The 14,058-nt window shown below is 53.5% G+C and overlaps 1 protein-coding gene across 1 annotated transcript; it reads right to left on the reverse strand.

The window, feature by feature from the left end:
• Positions 1–148: 148 nt before the first annotated feature.
• On the reverse strand, positions 149–13,246 carry CCDC22 (coiled-coil domain containing 22). The gene is made up of 17 exons (XM_044763287.2): positions 13,009–13,246; positions 11,739–11,916; positions 6,757–6,889; positions 5,881–5,987; positions 5,669–5,735; positions 5,398–5,576; positions 3,864–4,058; positions 3,271–3,333; positions 3,066–3,185; positions 2,392–2,511; positions 2,186–2,302; positions 1,981–2,082; positions 1,790–1,897; positions 1,436–1,531; positions 1,121–1,180; positions 966–1,040; positions 149–520 (listed from the first exon to the last, which is right to left on the reverse strand). The coding sequence occupies exons 1-17, from the start codon at positions 13,056–13,058 to the stop codon at positions 407–409; spliced, it is 1,884 nt and encodes a 627-aa protein (XP_044619222.1). The 5' UTR covers positions 13,059–13,246; the 3' UTR covers positions 149–406.
• Between the last annotated feature and the right edge of the window lie 812 nt (positions 13,247–14,058).

A 14,058-nucleotide genomic window follows, 5' to 3' on the forward strand; every position in this document is an offset into this window, starting at 1 on the left:
CACACCCACACAGCGCCCCAGCGGGTCTCCTGAGTCCCACACGGACATGCATGGCCACACACACTGACTCACCAAAATGTACCGAGGCTCAAACGCCACCCACCCCCCACCCCTGCCCTGTGTCCCTAGCCATGGCTCAGCTTAGACTGCAGTCAGAGCCCCTCATTTATTTGGGATCCAAGGCCCCAACCCCCAGTGCTGTCCCCAATAAACTGCAGCCGAGCTCCCACACTCTGGATGATCACCCCAGATAAGGGTTGGAGTCAGGTGGGCAGGGGTCTAGTTCAAGGCCACAGCAGGAGGAACTAGACAGCTAACAGAGAATGGCTGGGGCAAGTGCTTGGCCATCGCCCCCTACACCCCAAATCCCTGTCTAAGCCGGGGGGAGACCCCTGCTGGGGGCTCCTCAGGCCTCACGGACCCGCCCCAGGAGGCCAGCGTTCTCCTGGCGAAGGGCTCGGTAGTCCTCGCGAATCTTCTCCAGGTTGCTGAGGGTCTTCTTGCCCATCTCCGTCTCAATCTAAGGCAATGAAATCACATCCCTTCAGCATGCAGGGCCCTTTCCCAGCTCCTGCTCACCACCTCCCTCCATTACCTCCACTCGGGGCCCCTCCCGCGCTCCTCCCACCCCCTCCAACAATAGCCTGCTCTGTCCCACTGCCAGGCCTTTGCATGTGTCATCCATCCACCTAAAGTGTCCTTTGCTGCGTGGCAGGGTTACCCACTACATACTCAAGCTGAAGCCTCTGCCAATGGCCCTAGGAGGCAGAGAGCCCTGTGAAGACCCTCAGGAAGAAGCTGGGGCTCAGAGTAGGATACTGGCATGTCCTAGGTCACCCAGCTACTAAGGGGCAAGGCTGAGACTCCAGCCGTAGTCTGTGTCTGGTTCCACAGCCTCTCTCGGCATAAACCGAGGAGCTGTGCCCTGGCCTGCCTTGGTTTCCTCTCCTACCCCCAGGCCTCACCTGCTCCTCAAGGTCTCGAACCTCCCGCATGATAGTGCCTGTGTCCTCGATGGTCTGGATGAGCTGGCTGCAGTTCTGGGGACAGCAGGAGCAGAAGGCTTGTACCCTAACCCCACCCCTCCCCAGCCAGCCCCCCAGCACGCTTCTCCCCTCACCTCATGCAAGGCAGCTAGATACTTGTAGGCCTTCCGAACAGCATCATCCTTCTTGGCATCCTGACCAGACATAAGGGACCTCAAAGGTATCAGTGGGCTGTCCCCCCGCCCCCTCACACACACCACCCCCAGGTTCCCACATGGCCACCCTCTCCCACTCCCCTGACTTCATCCTCCAGGGTGCAAAGCCAGGCCTGAGCATTAGTGTACCTACAAGACTTATGCAGGGCCCAGGCCCAAGCCGGCCAATGAGCAGATGGGCAGGCAGCAGCCCAGCCCCACCCCACCTCCCACCCGGCCCGGCCTGCCCCACACCTTGAACACAAGCTCATCAGTCACTGCAAACGTCCGGTCCAGCTTCCCAGACAAGGAGTTGATTTCCTTCTGAAGCTCCTTCGTGTCAGACAAGATCTGGCAGAGACCAGGGTAGCCATGAGCCCACGTCTGGGGCGGGCAGCCAGCTGAGGGTTTTCATACATCCAGACAGGGCCTGTGTATTACTGTGTCTGGGGTGGCTGGAGTGGACCGTGTGGGACTGTTCTGTGTCAGGGTGTGGCCAGGTAGCTCTGCCTCAGAGGGTGTGAGGTCCCTGTGTGGCCACGCTACACACATCTGCCCCTTGGGCATGTCTGGCTGTATGACCCACTCTGCACAGCCACAATGGTGTACCTTAGTGATCTCTTCCTTCTGCTTCCGGATATTACCCACAATCTCCAGGATGCGCTGGGTGTAGGCCAGCCGGGACACGTCTCTGGGCAGGGTCTCCAGCTCTGACACCTAGGCAGGGATACAGCAGGCACTCCCCTAGGACCCACACCCCACCTGCTCCAAGCCACCCAGGGCCCCTGCACGGGCCTTACCAGTTGCTTATAGATCTCCTCCTTCCTTCGGGCTTCTTCGGCAGCTGCCCGAACACTCTGGTGCAGCTCCTGGATCTCTGCCAGCCTTCGAGAAGATTCCAGCTGCCAGGACCCCATGGGTAGAGGGCAGTGAGCAGAGCACAGGGATGGCCACCTAGGGAGGGAGAAACCTGCCCCATCCACAGCCCAGGACCCCACAACCTACCTCTCTGCAATCCTGGAGCTTTCGGAGGTGGCGATACTCAGCAAGGAGCGGGACCCGGTGTTTTTCCCACTGACCTGCCAAGTGGACGACCCGCTGGGCACTACTCTCCACCACGAGCTGGAGGTGGTGGTAGGGAGATAACACGTCACACAGGCTGGGCCCTTCCAACTCTGACCCTCCCCACCCAGCCCCAGCACCAGCCCCACCTGCAGCTTGGCGAGGTTGGCAGCCCCATCGGGCAGCAGCTCCACTGCCCGGCTCTTCAGGCGCAGGGCCTGCTCACGCTCCGCCATGCTGAGCTTGCTCTGCCGACACTCAGTCTCCACCTGGCACCCCGTGACCCCCCACTCCCAGTCAGTGGAGGAGCCTGGCCACATACCACAGGCTCCCAGCCCCCACCGAGCCTGGAAAGCCCTGGCCTAGCCCGAGCCCCCACAGATGACAACACACCCCTCTAGCTCCTATAGGCCCCTTGTCCCCCTCCTGATAGCAACAGAGACCTATAAGCAGTGCTGGGCACCCACAGGCCTGAGCCCTCCACCTCCACACTGACCCCCAGGAGCCCTGACGAGCTCCACAAGGTCCTGCCCATACAGTCTGAGTGCGAGACTCACAGACACCCACAAGGCCCCACTGACGTCCACCGGTGCCTCTAACCCCTGCAGTTCCCATCCCCACACCCTACATCCCCGTCTTATCCTCACCCATTCCCCTGAACCCTTAAGAGCCCCACATGTCCCCAGCGGCCCCCACAAACCTTTCCGACATCTGCAGACCTCTACAGAGTACCTCTTGGCCCCCTCTAGTCCCTCTAAGCCCTCTAGGCCCGAATTGTGACCCAACCCCAGGCGGGCAGCCCTTCCCCCACTCCCGCCCTCACCTGCACGAGGCTGATTCCCAGAGTCTTCATGTTGGCTTCAACCTCCTCAATGTTGCGGTTCACTCCCTCCAGCTGCTCACGAAGGGACTCCAGCTCCTGCTCTTGAGCTGCCCACGTGTCCTGGGAGGCACAGGCCAGGTGGGGTTGGGGTGTCAGGTTCACTAGACAGGCAAGGGCCCAGGGCACCCCCCGCTGCTCTGCTCACCTGTTCAGGCCGCCGGGAGGTGGCTGGCACATCTGACACCTGGGCTGCCTGGGCCTCCGGCTCCTGGGGAAGTGAGAAGGGAGCATCCTGGCTGTCAGGGAAGGCCCCGCCTCTGACAGCCCAGCCCTCCTAGCACCGTCCCCATGCCCACTCCATCGCTGATGGCTGTCAGACTGTAAATGTACGAGGATTAAGGTACTCTCTGTGACCTCAGACTAGAGTGTTTACTCGTAAATAAACTTCCCTGACCCTGACACAGCTCCTGCCCACCTGCCCCATCTATGAAGCCCCAGCTGCCTCTGAGAAGGATGAGGGCCCCTCTGGGTGACCATCCAAGGAGAGAAGATATGTCCAGAGGAAAATGCCCAGGAAGGCTGAGGTTTTGCGCAAACAGCACCCCTTCACCCTTTCTCCAGTGAAATCCCTGAGAAGCCAGGGGACCCCTCTGGGTACTCGCCCCGAGTGGGGAGAGGGCACACCCACTGGTAACACAGGAACCTGTGTGGATAAAGTGTGGTGTCTGTCCATAAAGCACCCCTCCAAGCTGGCCTCGGCCCCATCAGCATGCCTCCTGTGCACTCAGGCCCACCCACCAGGTGGAAGGTGAACTTCTCTGAATGCGTGAAGCGGGAGCCCTTGGGAGCGCCAGTCCTGGCCCCAGCACCCCAGGCCTGCAGCAGCTCTCCCAGGTCTCCGGCTTGTGGGGGGGCCCCCGGCCGGCCCCAGGTCTGGCGCAGATGCTCAGCCAGGTGCTTCTGCAGCCGCTGCCGATGAGCCCGTGTATCCTCCTGGAAACAGAGGGTGAGGCAAATGGGAGGGTGGAGAGGCCTGCTGGGCAGCCAAGGCCCTGCCTCCTCCAGGGAGCCGCCTGACAAGGTGCTACCTACAAGCCACACCTGCCCTCCAGCCTCTCCCACCACGGGGGCCCGGAACCCACGCTCCTGGCCCACCGGTCTGGGAGCTCCCCAAGAACGGGGCCCCCTCTTCCTCACAGCCATGCTTCTCTCCACATACTCACTCCCCGCACTGGAGGAGACTGTGGGAAGGGAGCGAAGTAAGCCTGCATCCCCCAAATCCGAGAGCAACACTGAAAGGACATGCGGGGACGGAGACAGACAGAGTGCTGAGCAAAGAAGGTGCTGGAAGAGAGTGGAACAGAGAGGCAGAGAGACAAGAACGGGGCAGTGTGGGGACGACTGGGGAATCTGGTCATGGACTCAGCGTGAGACGGTACGAAGAGCTCACTGCTAACTGCTAGGGGCGAAAGTGGCCCTGGGGCTACATTACAAAGTGAAGGCCCTTATGAGTTAATAGATGTGTGCTGAAGTATTTAGAGTGGGAATGACATGATGTCTGGAATGTGTTTTAAAATAATACAGGAAAAAAAGGTGGGGGAGAATAGATGAAGAAAGACTGGCAAAATACTTATAGTTGAAGGTGGGTGACAGGCATATAGGATTCATTAGAATGTTCTCTCTACTTCTGTGTTTGAAAATTCCTGTAAGTTTAAAAAAGAGAGACAAAGATGGATGAGAAGGCAGGGGTTGGGGCAAGGGCAGACAGAAAGAGACGGTTACAGAGGTGGACAGAGGGGAGAGGGGAGAGACACAGCACAGAAATGAGGAGACAGAGAGACGGGCAAGAAAGAGGGGCCACAACACCACAGAACGAGAAAGACGGTGACCTCTAGAAGAGAAGAGACAGCACAGAGCTCTAGAGACACAAGAGATGAGCATCGGTGACAATGGCAGAGACAGAGAGACTCAGGGGCCGAAAGAAGGTAGTAGAAACAAGGAGGAAGGGAGCAAATCCTGACTGCTTGGGTTGCTAGGAACCTCGTGCACATTATTCGGTTGAATGCTACCCCGAGAGGAAAGCACTGCCCCACCCACGTCTCCGAACAGGAAACGGAGGCTCGGAGGGGAGAGACTGACTTGTCCAAGGCCCACAGTCTTTCTGACTCCAGTGTTCTTTCAAGGGGGGAGCAGGGGAGGTGCGTGCAGAGGGGAGATGACAAAGAGAGGGACAAAGTGGGGAAAGTAGAAGGAGAGAGAAGCAATGGGAGACGAAATGGGAGCAGCAGTGAGCAGGGGCCTTGGAAGCAGGGAGCTAAGCATTGGGCGGTACCTGGGTGGGGAGGCGGGGTGCCCGGTGGACCCAGTCCTCATCCCCAGGGTGGTCCCGGCCCGTGTGCTGGCAGAGCTGGATGGCATGGCGTTCAAGGAGCGAGGCCGCCCTCCCAGCAGGCTGGGGCACCTGGGTGGGAGTTGGTAGCAGCAGGGGACTTGCCTGGAACTCTCGGGGCTCTGGAGGCAGAAACAGAGTCAGTCAGCCCTCCTGCCTCACCACAGTCAGGCCCACCTCTACCCTTCTCGCCAGCCCCTCCCCACAGCCTCACCTCCTCTGGAACTCAACTCAGGCATGACCAGCCTGCTGGTGTGGAAAGGCCTCTGGAGGGCTGAGCCCTGGTAGGAAAGCAGAATCAGAGCTTCCAGGATGAACTGTGATGGGGGGCATCAGTGGGAGGGGGCCAAAAACCTGAGCACCCAGATGGGGAGAAGGAAGGCAAACCATGGACAAGCAACATCGACATGAGTTGGAGGGTCCCACCTGGAGGTGCTGCAGCTTAGGAGTGCGGAGGAGGGGTGGGACCCAGGGCACGGCCAGCTGGTCACGGATTTGGCTCCCGATGGCCCGGAGAAGGATAGCTGAGTCACCTATTTGGGGGTGGGGAGGGAATGTCAATCAGCTCACAATGCCACAAGTCCAAAAATGCATCCATCGCTCCCTGACCCCCTCCCCCGAGATGCATATCTATCTAGCTATCGTTCTCAACTCGGTTACTCAATGAACACTTATTGAGGACCTGCTATGTACCAGTCACTGTTAGACTCTCAAGATACCTCAGTGAACAAACAGATGAGTGGCCCTGCCCTGCCGTGCTGGCATTCCGGTAAAGCAGATCATGACCAAGGGCATAAGGACATACAGAAAACTGTCAGGTGGTGATCAGGAAAGGAGGACTGTTGAGAAGAAGATGGGATTTTAAACACGGCAGCCCAAGGAAGGCCTCCCTGAGGAGAAATGTGAACAGGAACCTCCAAGAGGTAAAGGAGTGAGGATATCTGGGGGAAAAATAATCCAGCAAATATGAAGGCCTGGAAGCTCAAGTGACCCAGCGCGTCAGAGGAGCATCAAGGAGGCCAGTGTGGTTGGAGCAGAGTGGGCGATGGGGAGCAGGCAGGAGGTGAGGCAGAGCAGCCCCTCCCAGCACCAACTTACCACCTGGGTGGGCCCCAGCCCTGGCCCCTTGCCCGTGCCCTGCACCCCCTCTCCCAGACCCCATCCTCTCACCTAGCTCTCCCAAAGACACCCCCCCACCTCTATCCATCAACCTTTTCACCACCTCCACCTCTCTCAGCCACTATAACATCCAGGAAGGCCACCCTCTCCCCCCACTCTCAGTACGCCCCAGGCACCCCATACCTGCAGGCTGGTCTGCATCCTCAGAGGCATCGGTGGGCAGACGCTCGGCCAAGAAGAGAAGCAAGTCCCGGAGATCAGGCTCACTGGGGTAGAGGAAGTTCTGATAGCCAAGCTCCAAGGGATAGCCCAGGTCCTGGGAGTTGAGGAGGGGGCCCCTATCAGGCAGGCAGGCAGGACCCTAGACCACAAATGCTCCCACTCTCACCAACCACCACCTTCCAAACCTCCCCTGGGCTCCCCAAGACCTCCAGGCCTCTGCGGGGAGCCACAGAGGAATTACAGTCAGTGCCACAGAGAGCAAGAGAGAAGAGCAAAGCTCTGGCCTTTCTAACCATGACTCAAAATCCAGAGGCCATCCAAGAGAAGATAGGTATTTCTAAATACAAGAAATGAAATAAAGATTTTAAAGAAAAAATATAATGAGCAAAGTCAAAAGAGTCATGACAAGCTGAGAAAAAATATCTGGAGCTCATATCACAGGCAAAGAGTGAATCTACTTGGTACATAAAGAGTACTTAGAATTAAACCAGCAAAAAAGACCAGCAGTGCGACAGAAAAGCAGGTGAAAGACAGGAACAGACAGTTCACAGAAAAAGAAATGAAAATGGCCCTGAAACATGTGCAAATATGTCCAGTCTTGCCTGTAAGAAAGACATGAATTAGGGGCTAGCCCCATTGCCTAGTGGTTAAGTTTGGTGCACTCCGCTTCTGCAGGCCAGATTAGGTTCCTGGGTGTGAGTCTACACCACTTGTTGGTGGCCACGCTGTGGCGGCAACCCATATACAAAATAGAGGAAGACTGGCACAGATGTTAGCTCAGGGACAATCTTCCTCAAGCAAAAAGAGGAAGATTGGCAATGGATGTTAGCTCAGGGTCAATCTTCCTCAGCTTTAAAAAAAAAAAGGACACAAATTGAAAGCACACTGAGAGAGCGCACACAAGCATCACTGCCCCGGGACCACCTGACGGTATGTTCTCCCGAGGTGCACGCTGGGAGGGAGATGCTATCATCCGTGCGGTGTTCCCGCCCCAAACCTGAATCTAATCAGGAGAAAACAATCAGACCAATTCAAATTGTGGGGCATTCCATGAAACAGCCAGCCTGGACTCTTCAAAAACATTTATCGTGAAAGAAACAAAGAAACGAAAACAAAGGAGGACTGTTTGACATGTAAGATTAGAGTCGTAACAGTGAAATAAAACATGAGATCCTGGAGCGGACTCTGTGGTTCAAAAAACAGCTACAAAGGGTATTTTTGTGACAACTGGGGAAATCTGACCGTGTACTAGATATTAGGTACTATTATTCTATCAATATTCAATTTCATGGGTGTGATCATGGTACTGTGGCTATGCTGGCCAATGGCCTTTTACTGAGGAGGGGAACCCTGAAGGTTTTAGGTGTGAAGTGGCATGATGTCTGCCACTTTCAAATGGTTCAGCAAAAAAATGTGTGTGTCTGTGTATCTATAGAGAGAGAAAAGAATGGAGCAGAATGTTAACAACACAGGACGCTAGGAGAAGGGTATACAGGTGTTCATTGTTCTACTTTCATTTTTCTTTAAATCTGAAAGTTTTTCAAAGTACAAAGCTGGCGGGGGAGAAACTATACTGAAATACCACTCCCCACCTATTGAACAGGTAAAAGTCGGACAGTACCCTGAGTGAGCGAGGCTGTAGAGAAACAGGCACTCTCTCATACACTATCTCCGGAGAGGCAAAAATTAAACAACCCCAATGAGGGCAATTGGGCAAAATCTAACAAAACTACAGATGTGTTTACCCTTCCACCTAGCAACCCTACTTCCAGGAGTTACCACGGAGATATCCCTCCAACAATTCAAGAATATATACACACCAGATTATTCATTACAGCACTCTTTGCAAAATATTGGAAACTTCCTAAATGTGCAAGCACAGGAGAGTGGTTGAATAAACTATGGTACCTGCATACAGTGGACTAAGATGCAGCTGTAAAAAGGAAAAAATGATTTAAGATCTCTATTGTCTGATATGAAATGATTTCCAGGAGATATTGTTAGGAAAAAAAAAGACAAGAAACTAGGTATATGCTTTCTTTTGTGTAAGAAAGGGGGGAAATAAGAATATATATTCATGTTTGCTTATATCTGCATTTTTTAAAAAAACTGGAAAGATACACAAGAGGGCCGGCCCCAGGGCTGAGTGGTTAAGTTCACGCACTCCGCTTCAGCAGCCCAGGGTTTTGCCAGTTCAGACCCTGGGCGCGGACCTAGCACCACTCATCAAGCCAAGCTGAGGTGGTGTCCCACATAGAAGAACTAGAAGGACCTACAACTAGAATATACAACTATGTACTGGGGGGCTTTGGGGAGAAGAAGAAGAAAAAAAAGAAAAAGATTGGCAACAGACGCTAGCTCAGGGCCAATCTTTAAAAAAGAAAGATACACAAGAAACTCACCAAAGTAATTCCCTTACAGCAGACAGCTAAGAGCACAGTGAATGGTGTGGAGTGAGTGCCGGGAAGACTTCTCAAGCCATCATGCTACTTCTGTCACACCTTGGAGATCTCTTTTACCCTTTCGGTAGTTAACCATCTTTTACCTAGTTAAAATTCTTTATATTAAAATTTCCCTATTCAAATTGCTGCTGGGGTTTCTGTCTCAAGACTGGACCCTGACTGACAAAATAACCTACTCAAAACAACAATTTTTTTTTAAAGAGACTACAGGCTTTGGAGTGAAAAAACCTGGGGTTGAAATCCAGCCTGTGCCACTTACTGGCTCAAAGGCCTTGGACCGGTTATTTAACCACCAGGAAGCTCAGTTTCCTAGCTGGAAAATGGGGCCGACAGTACTTTCCCTATGTGGCTGCTTTAGGGATAAAAGAGACAATCAGGGTTCTGGGTCGGGACTGAGACACAGGCCTAGAGAGAAAGCAAGCCTTTTTCTGCCAGAGTTGCTGTTGGTCTAGAGCTGCACGGTCTCTGAAAGCAGTCTTTCTTGATTGAAATCCAAGCTTTTTCTCTAACCAACTGTGTGACCTCAGGCAAATCACTTAACCTCTCTGTGCTTCACTTTCCTCATCTGAAAAAAGGGATAGCAACAGTACCTACTCAGAAAGTTGCCATGAGGATTGACTGAGTTAACACCACGTTACCACAGTGCCCGGGCGCAGAGTCCACACTCAGAAAACATCATTATTATATGCATATGTGTGTACTGCGTCACAACATAAGATACATCTATTTTGGAAGGTCACAGTCAAAAAAGTGTGAAAACCACTGGCTTTTAAGCTACTTTACTTTGAGTTTTTTCCGAGACCTGCAATCAAAGAGTTGTGACTGATACAGAAACTCATTCCAGGAGTTGGGTGTGTGAAGTGACAGACATCAAAATATGGAGGTGGCTGAGTTGCAGAAAGTGGTGTCAGGAGCAGGGAACATGAAGAGGCAGACGCCAGAAGGCGGTGCTGCTGAGCAGAGGTGGCTACAGGGGCAGCACACAACTGGGCTGAGAGACACCCCTTCTGCCTGCTGCAGGCAAACTGAGGCTCTGGGGCCAGACAATCACATGAACCTCTTGATCACCCAAAACTCCGTACTCTCTGCCCCACGCTAAAGTCAGTGTGAGCAAAAGTGGGTCAACACCAAATCCAGTGGGAGACAGCACTGAGAGAAGAGAGCAACAGAGAATCGGGCGAGGCCTGGGTCCCAGCCCCTCCTCCACATCCCCCACTGTGCACTCGCTTTGCCAAACAGAGGACATAACCTCCACCTCATACAGTGCCATCCTTGACAATACAGCCCCAGGCCAGGGGACAGCCCCAGCCAGAAGGACCTGAGAACTCCTGAGAGGTAGGTGAACCTGAGAGCTAAGGGATGGGCAGAGCTCAGAGGCCTAGGGCTAAGAGACAGAAACTGCACCAGCCATGGACTAACGCAAGAAACTTGACCACCCCGTCCCCTGGGGCTAAACGGCAGTTTTCACCGTAGTTACTCTATCGTCCCTCCACCACCACAGACGGGGTATGTCGGCCGTGTTTACATTCATTATGTAGCCACAGGTTGCTGGAATGCAAGCAGCCAGATCAGGCCTATCTAATAATAGTAATACCACTTACACATAGCTTATTATATCCAGCTTTTCATATAACAACTCATTTTTAATCCTCACAGCAACCCTACGTGGTAGGTACAATCTTACACCCATTTTACACAGGAGGGAACTTAGGCGCAAAGAGCTGAAGAGACTGGCCCAAAGTCGCAGAGCTAGTGAGCCAGGAGAAATGACATTATTCTGAGCCCTTGGATCTAGTAACTGGACACAGCTCTGTTCTGGGGAGGTGGGAGGGCTTCATCAGAAGGCCCTTTATCTATGATAGAGACAGCTTGGGAATTATTCTCACGAGAGGCAGGATGGATGTGGCTGCCACAGGGGAATGCAGCAGACACTGTTGTAGTTAACAGGCCTATCTTCCCCTGGGTAACCCTCCCTCCTCAACTCCATGTGATCCTGAAGGAGCAGCCAATCACAGTGCCCTGCAGGGGTGACCATGTGATCCAGGCTGGGCCAATCAGAGTACACAGTGGTTAATTTAGGAGTGAGCACGTGAACCAAGGAGGGCCTTTTCTGGAACTGGTAAATGGATACTATAGGGGAAAAAATTCTCAGTGCTAAGCTTAAAATGTGGGAGCCAGGGGCAGCCTAGGCACAAACTGGATTAACTCATTTAATGCTCATAACAACACAACCTTTATCACCTCGATTTCACAGATAAGGAAACTGAGGCCCAGAAAGGTTAGGGTCACACAGTTAGCATGTGGTGTAGCGAGGATCTGAACTACTCAGGAAGTTTGACCGTAGAGCCAGCAGCCTTAACTAATGAACACTAAGCCACAAGGGGAGGTGGCAGAGAGGAAAGGCAAGAGTTTCAAAAGAGCATGGTGACTTTGTGAAGGAGGAAGGAAGAGGCTGTGTGTATTCGGGAGGAGGGCACTCACCATGCAGGCCTGAGCCAGGCTCATGGCCAGGCGGAACCGGGCGGACATGGCCAGAGGCAGCAGGGGGCTGAGGCCAGAGCCCACGGCAGGGTTGATCACACGCAGGCAGCGAACCACAGCTTCTACAACCAGCTCAGTGGTGAAGGCTCGCAGGGTCTGCACATCTGGTGGAACTGCCCTGAAGAAGAAAGGGGCAGGCTCGATGGGGGGGAGCATTCAGAAAACAGGGATCAAGCTGGGCCGTGCTGCCTTCTGGAAGCCCTGGTACTGGGGTGGGGATGGGGAGGATGGCCACAGTTCAGACAGGTCCTGGGTGTTGGTGACTGTGACTTCCATTTGGAAAACTAAGAACTGGGAAAGTCCTCAGGTCCTAAGACCTTGGTGTAGAGGATTGGTGGATAGAAGGCATTTGAGTTCAAAACATCTCAAATTTCCCTATGTTTAAAAGCCCCAAATTTCTGGGGTCTGGGAAGGGCAAGGGGCCCAGGGGGCATGGTCTCTGGGTTTCTGGGTCCCCAGATATCATATTCCTTGCATGTCAGTGGTCCCTAGATATTGAGCTGCTAGGGTTTCGAGACTAGATGTTGGAAGGCTGGGGTCTTCGGAAGTTCCAAATGTCAGGGTCCCTGGATGTCAAGATCCCTGGATATCAAAACCTCCTGGTTTCAAGCAATCCAGATATCAGGCTCCCTAGATGTTGGCATCCTGGGGTTTTAGGGCCATCGAATGCAGGAGTCCTTGTATGTCAGGGTCACCAAGCATTGAGATCGCCAGATTTTAGGGTCCTGGGGTTTTAAAAGCCCTAGGCGTTGGGAAACCGGGTTTGAAGGTTCCCAAGCATCCAGTGCCAGGGTTTCTGGAGTCCCTGAATGCCAGGGTCCTGGGGTTTTAAGTTCCCTGGTTCTCAGGATACAGGTGTCTTAGGATCTTCAGATATCAAGGTCCCAGGGTATTGATGTCAAGATCCACAGTTTTCAGGGTCCCGGGTCTTGAGGTTCCAAGGTTTTAAGGTTTCCAGGTGTCTGGGTCCTGGAGTTTGGGGTTTCTCAAGTGTCGGGGTCAAAGGGTTTGGAAGGCCCCTGATGTCAGAGTGTGAGAGAGCGCGCGTGTGCGTGTGTGTGTGTATAAGGGGAACAGGGCGTCTTAGGGTCCTGGAAGTTGGAGCCCTGGATGTCAAGGTCCGGGGTTTTAAGGTTCCCGGGTGACTGGGTCCGGAGTTTTGGAGTCCCGGATGTGGGCATTCCGGGGTAGGCGGGGGCTGTGTCCTTACGTGCCGGCCTGGCGCAGGGAATGGATGAGGATTCGGTCCGCCTCCTCCATGGTGGAGCCGTGTTCGAGTCCGGGGCTGGGTTCAGGGCCGGGTCCGAGCAAGAAAGGCGCAGCTGTTGAAACCCCGCTCAATGCCCGCGGTCCAAGGAGTGTCACGGGCTGCGCTGGGAGAGACGGGAAGTGTAGTTCCGAGAGTGAGTGCAGCGCACGCCGGATGCCTGGTGTCCGGGTGCGAATGTGCACGCGCAAGCTTGAGCGCGCAATGGCTGCTGGGAGTTGTAGTTCTTCCGCCTGCAGTCCCGTGGGCTCTTCCAAGTGGGCAAAGGAGTGTAATGCGTGCGCGCGTGCGTGCGTGTGTGTGTGTGTGTGTCTGTGTGTCTGTGTGTCTGTGTGTCTGTGTGTGTCTGTGTCTGTGTGTCTGTGTCTGTGTCTCTGTCTCTGTGTGTGTCTGTGCGTCGGTGTGTGCGTTAGGAGGGAAGGGGAGGGACGGAGACTGACTTCTTGACTCATTCATTTAAGGCGGCATTCATCTTCTAGATTGTGGAAGTGTACAAGTCAAGTACAAGTTAAGGGCAAGAGCTTTAGCACAAAGCGACTAGGGTTGAGTCTCAGCTCTTTAGCTCAAGTCTTTAACTCAACTTGCTAAATGTGCAACCGTGGGCAGGTTACGTAACTTCCCAGTGTCTTAAGTTTCCTCGTCTACAAAATGAGACTATTAATAGTGCCTGCTTCCTAGGAGTAAAACAACTAATTCATGTAAAGCACGTTGTACTATGTGCCCGACACATAATACGGTAAAAAGCACTATGTAAGTTGTAGTTACTAGTATTCAGGCATTCAATAAATGCTTTATTTTAATATGTTATACATATGTGTATACTCCAAAGAATAATTACACAGTAAACATTCATCTAACCACCGTTCGTTAAAAAGACCACCCTGTCTTCATTGCTCAATAGTGCCACATTTGTCATAAATCACGTGTGCATATATGTGGAGCTCAGTTTCTGAACTCTATTCTGTTCTTACTTACTGTAGCCTTATAACAAGC

This window comes from Equus asinus, chromosome X (assembly GCF_041296235.1).
Source record: "Equus asinus isolate D_3611 breed Donkey chromosome X, EquAss-T2T_v2, whole genome shotgun sequence".
NCBI lineage: Eukaryota > Metazoa > Chordata > Mammalia > Perissodactyla > Equidae > Equus > Equus asinus.

Bases quoted from the DNA above. Each gene is read 5' to 3' on its own strand.
- CCDC22 (XM_044763287.2), bottom strand. From the start codon at position 13,058: ATGGAGGAGGCGGACCGAATCCTCATCCATTCCCTGCGCCAGGCCGGC. The intron at 2,083-2,185 runs GTAGGTTGTGGG...GGGTCCTGGCAG, and splicing joins AGCTCCAGGATTGCAGAGAG to CTGGAATCTTCTCGAAGGCT. The intron at 1,041-1,120 runs GTGAGGGGAGAA...TGCTGTCCCCAG, and splicing joins ATCTAGCTGCCTTGCATGAG to AACTGCAGCCAGCTCATCCA.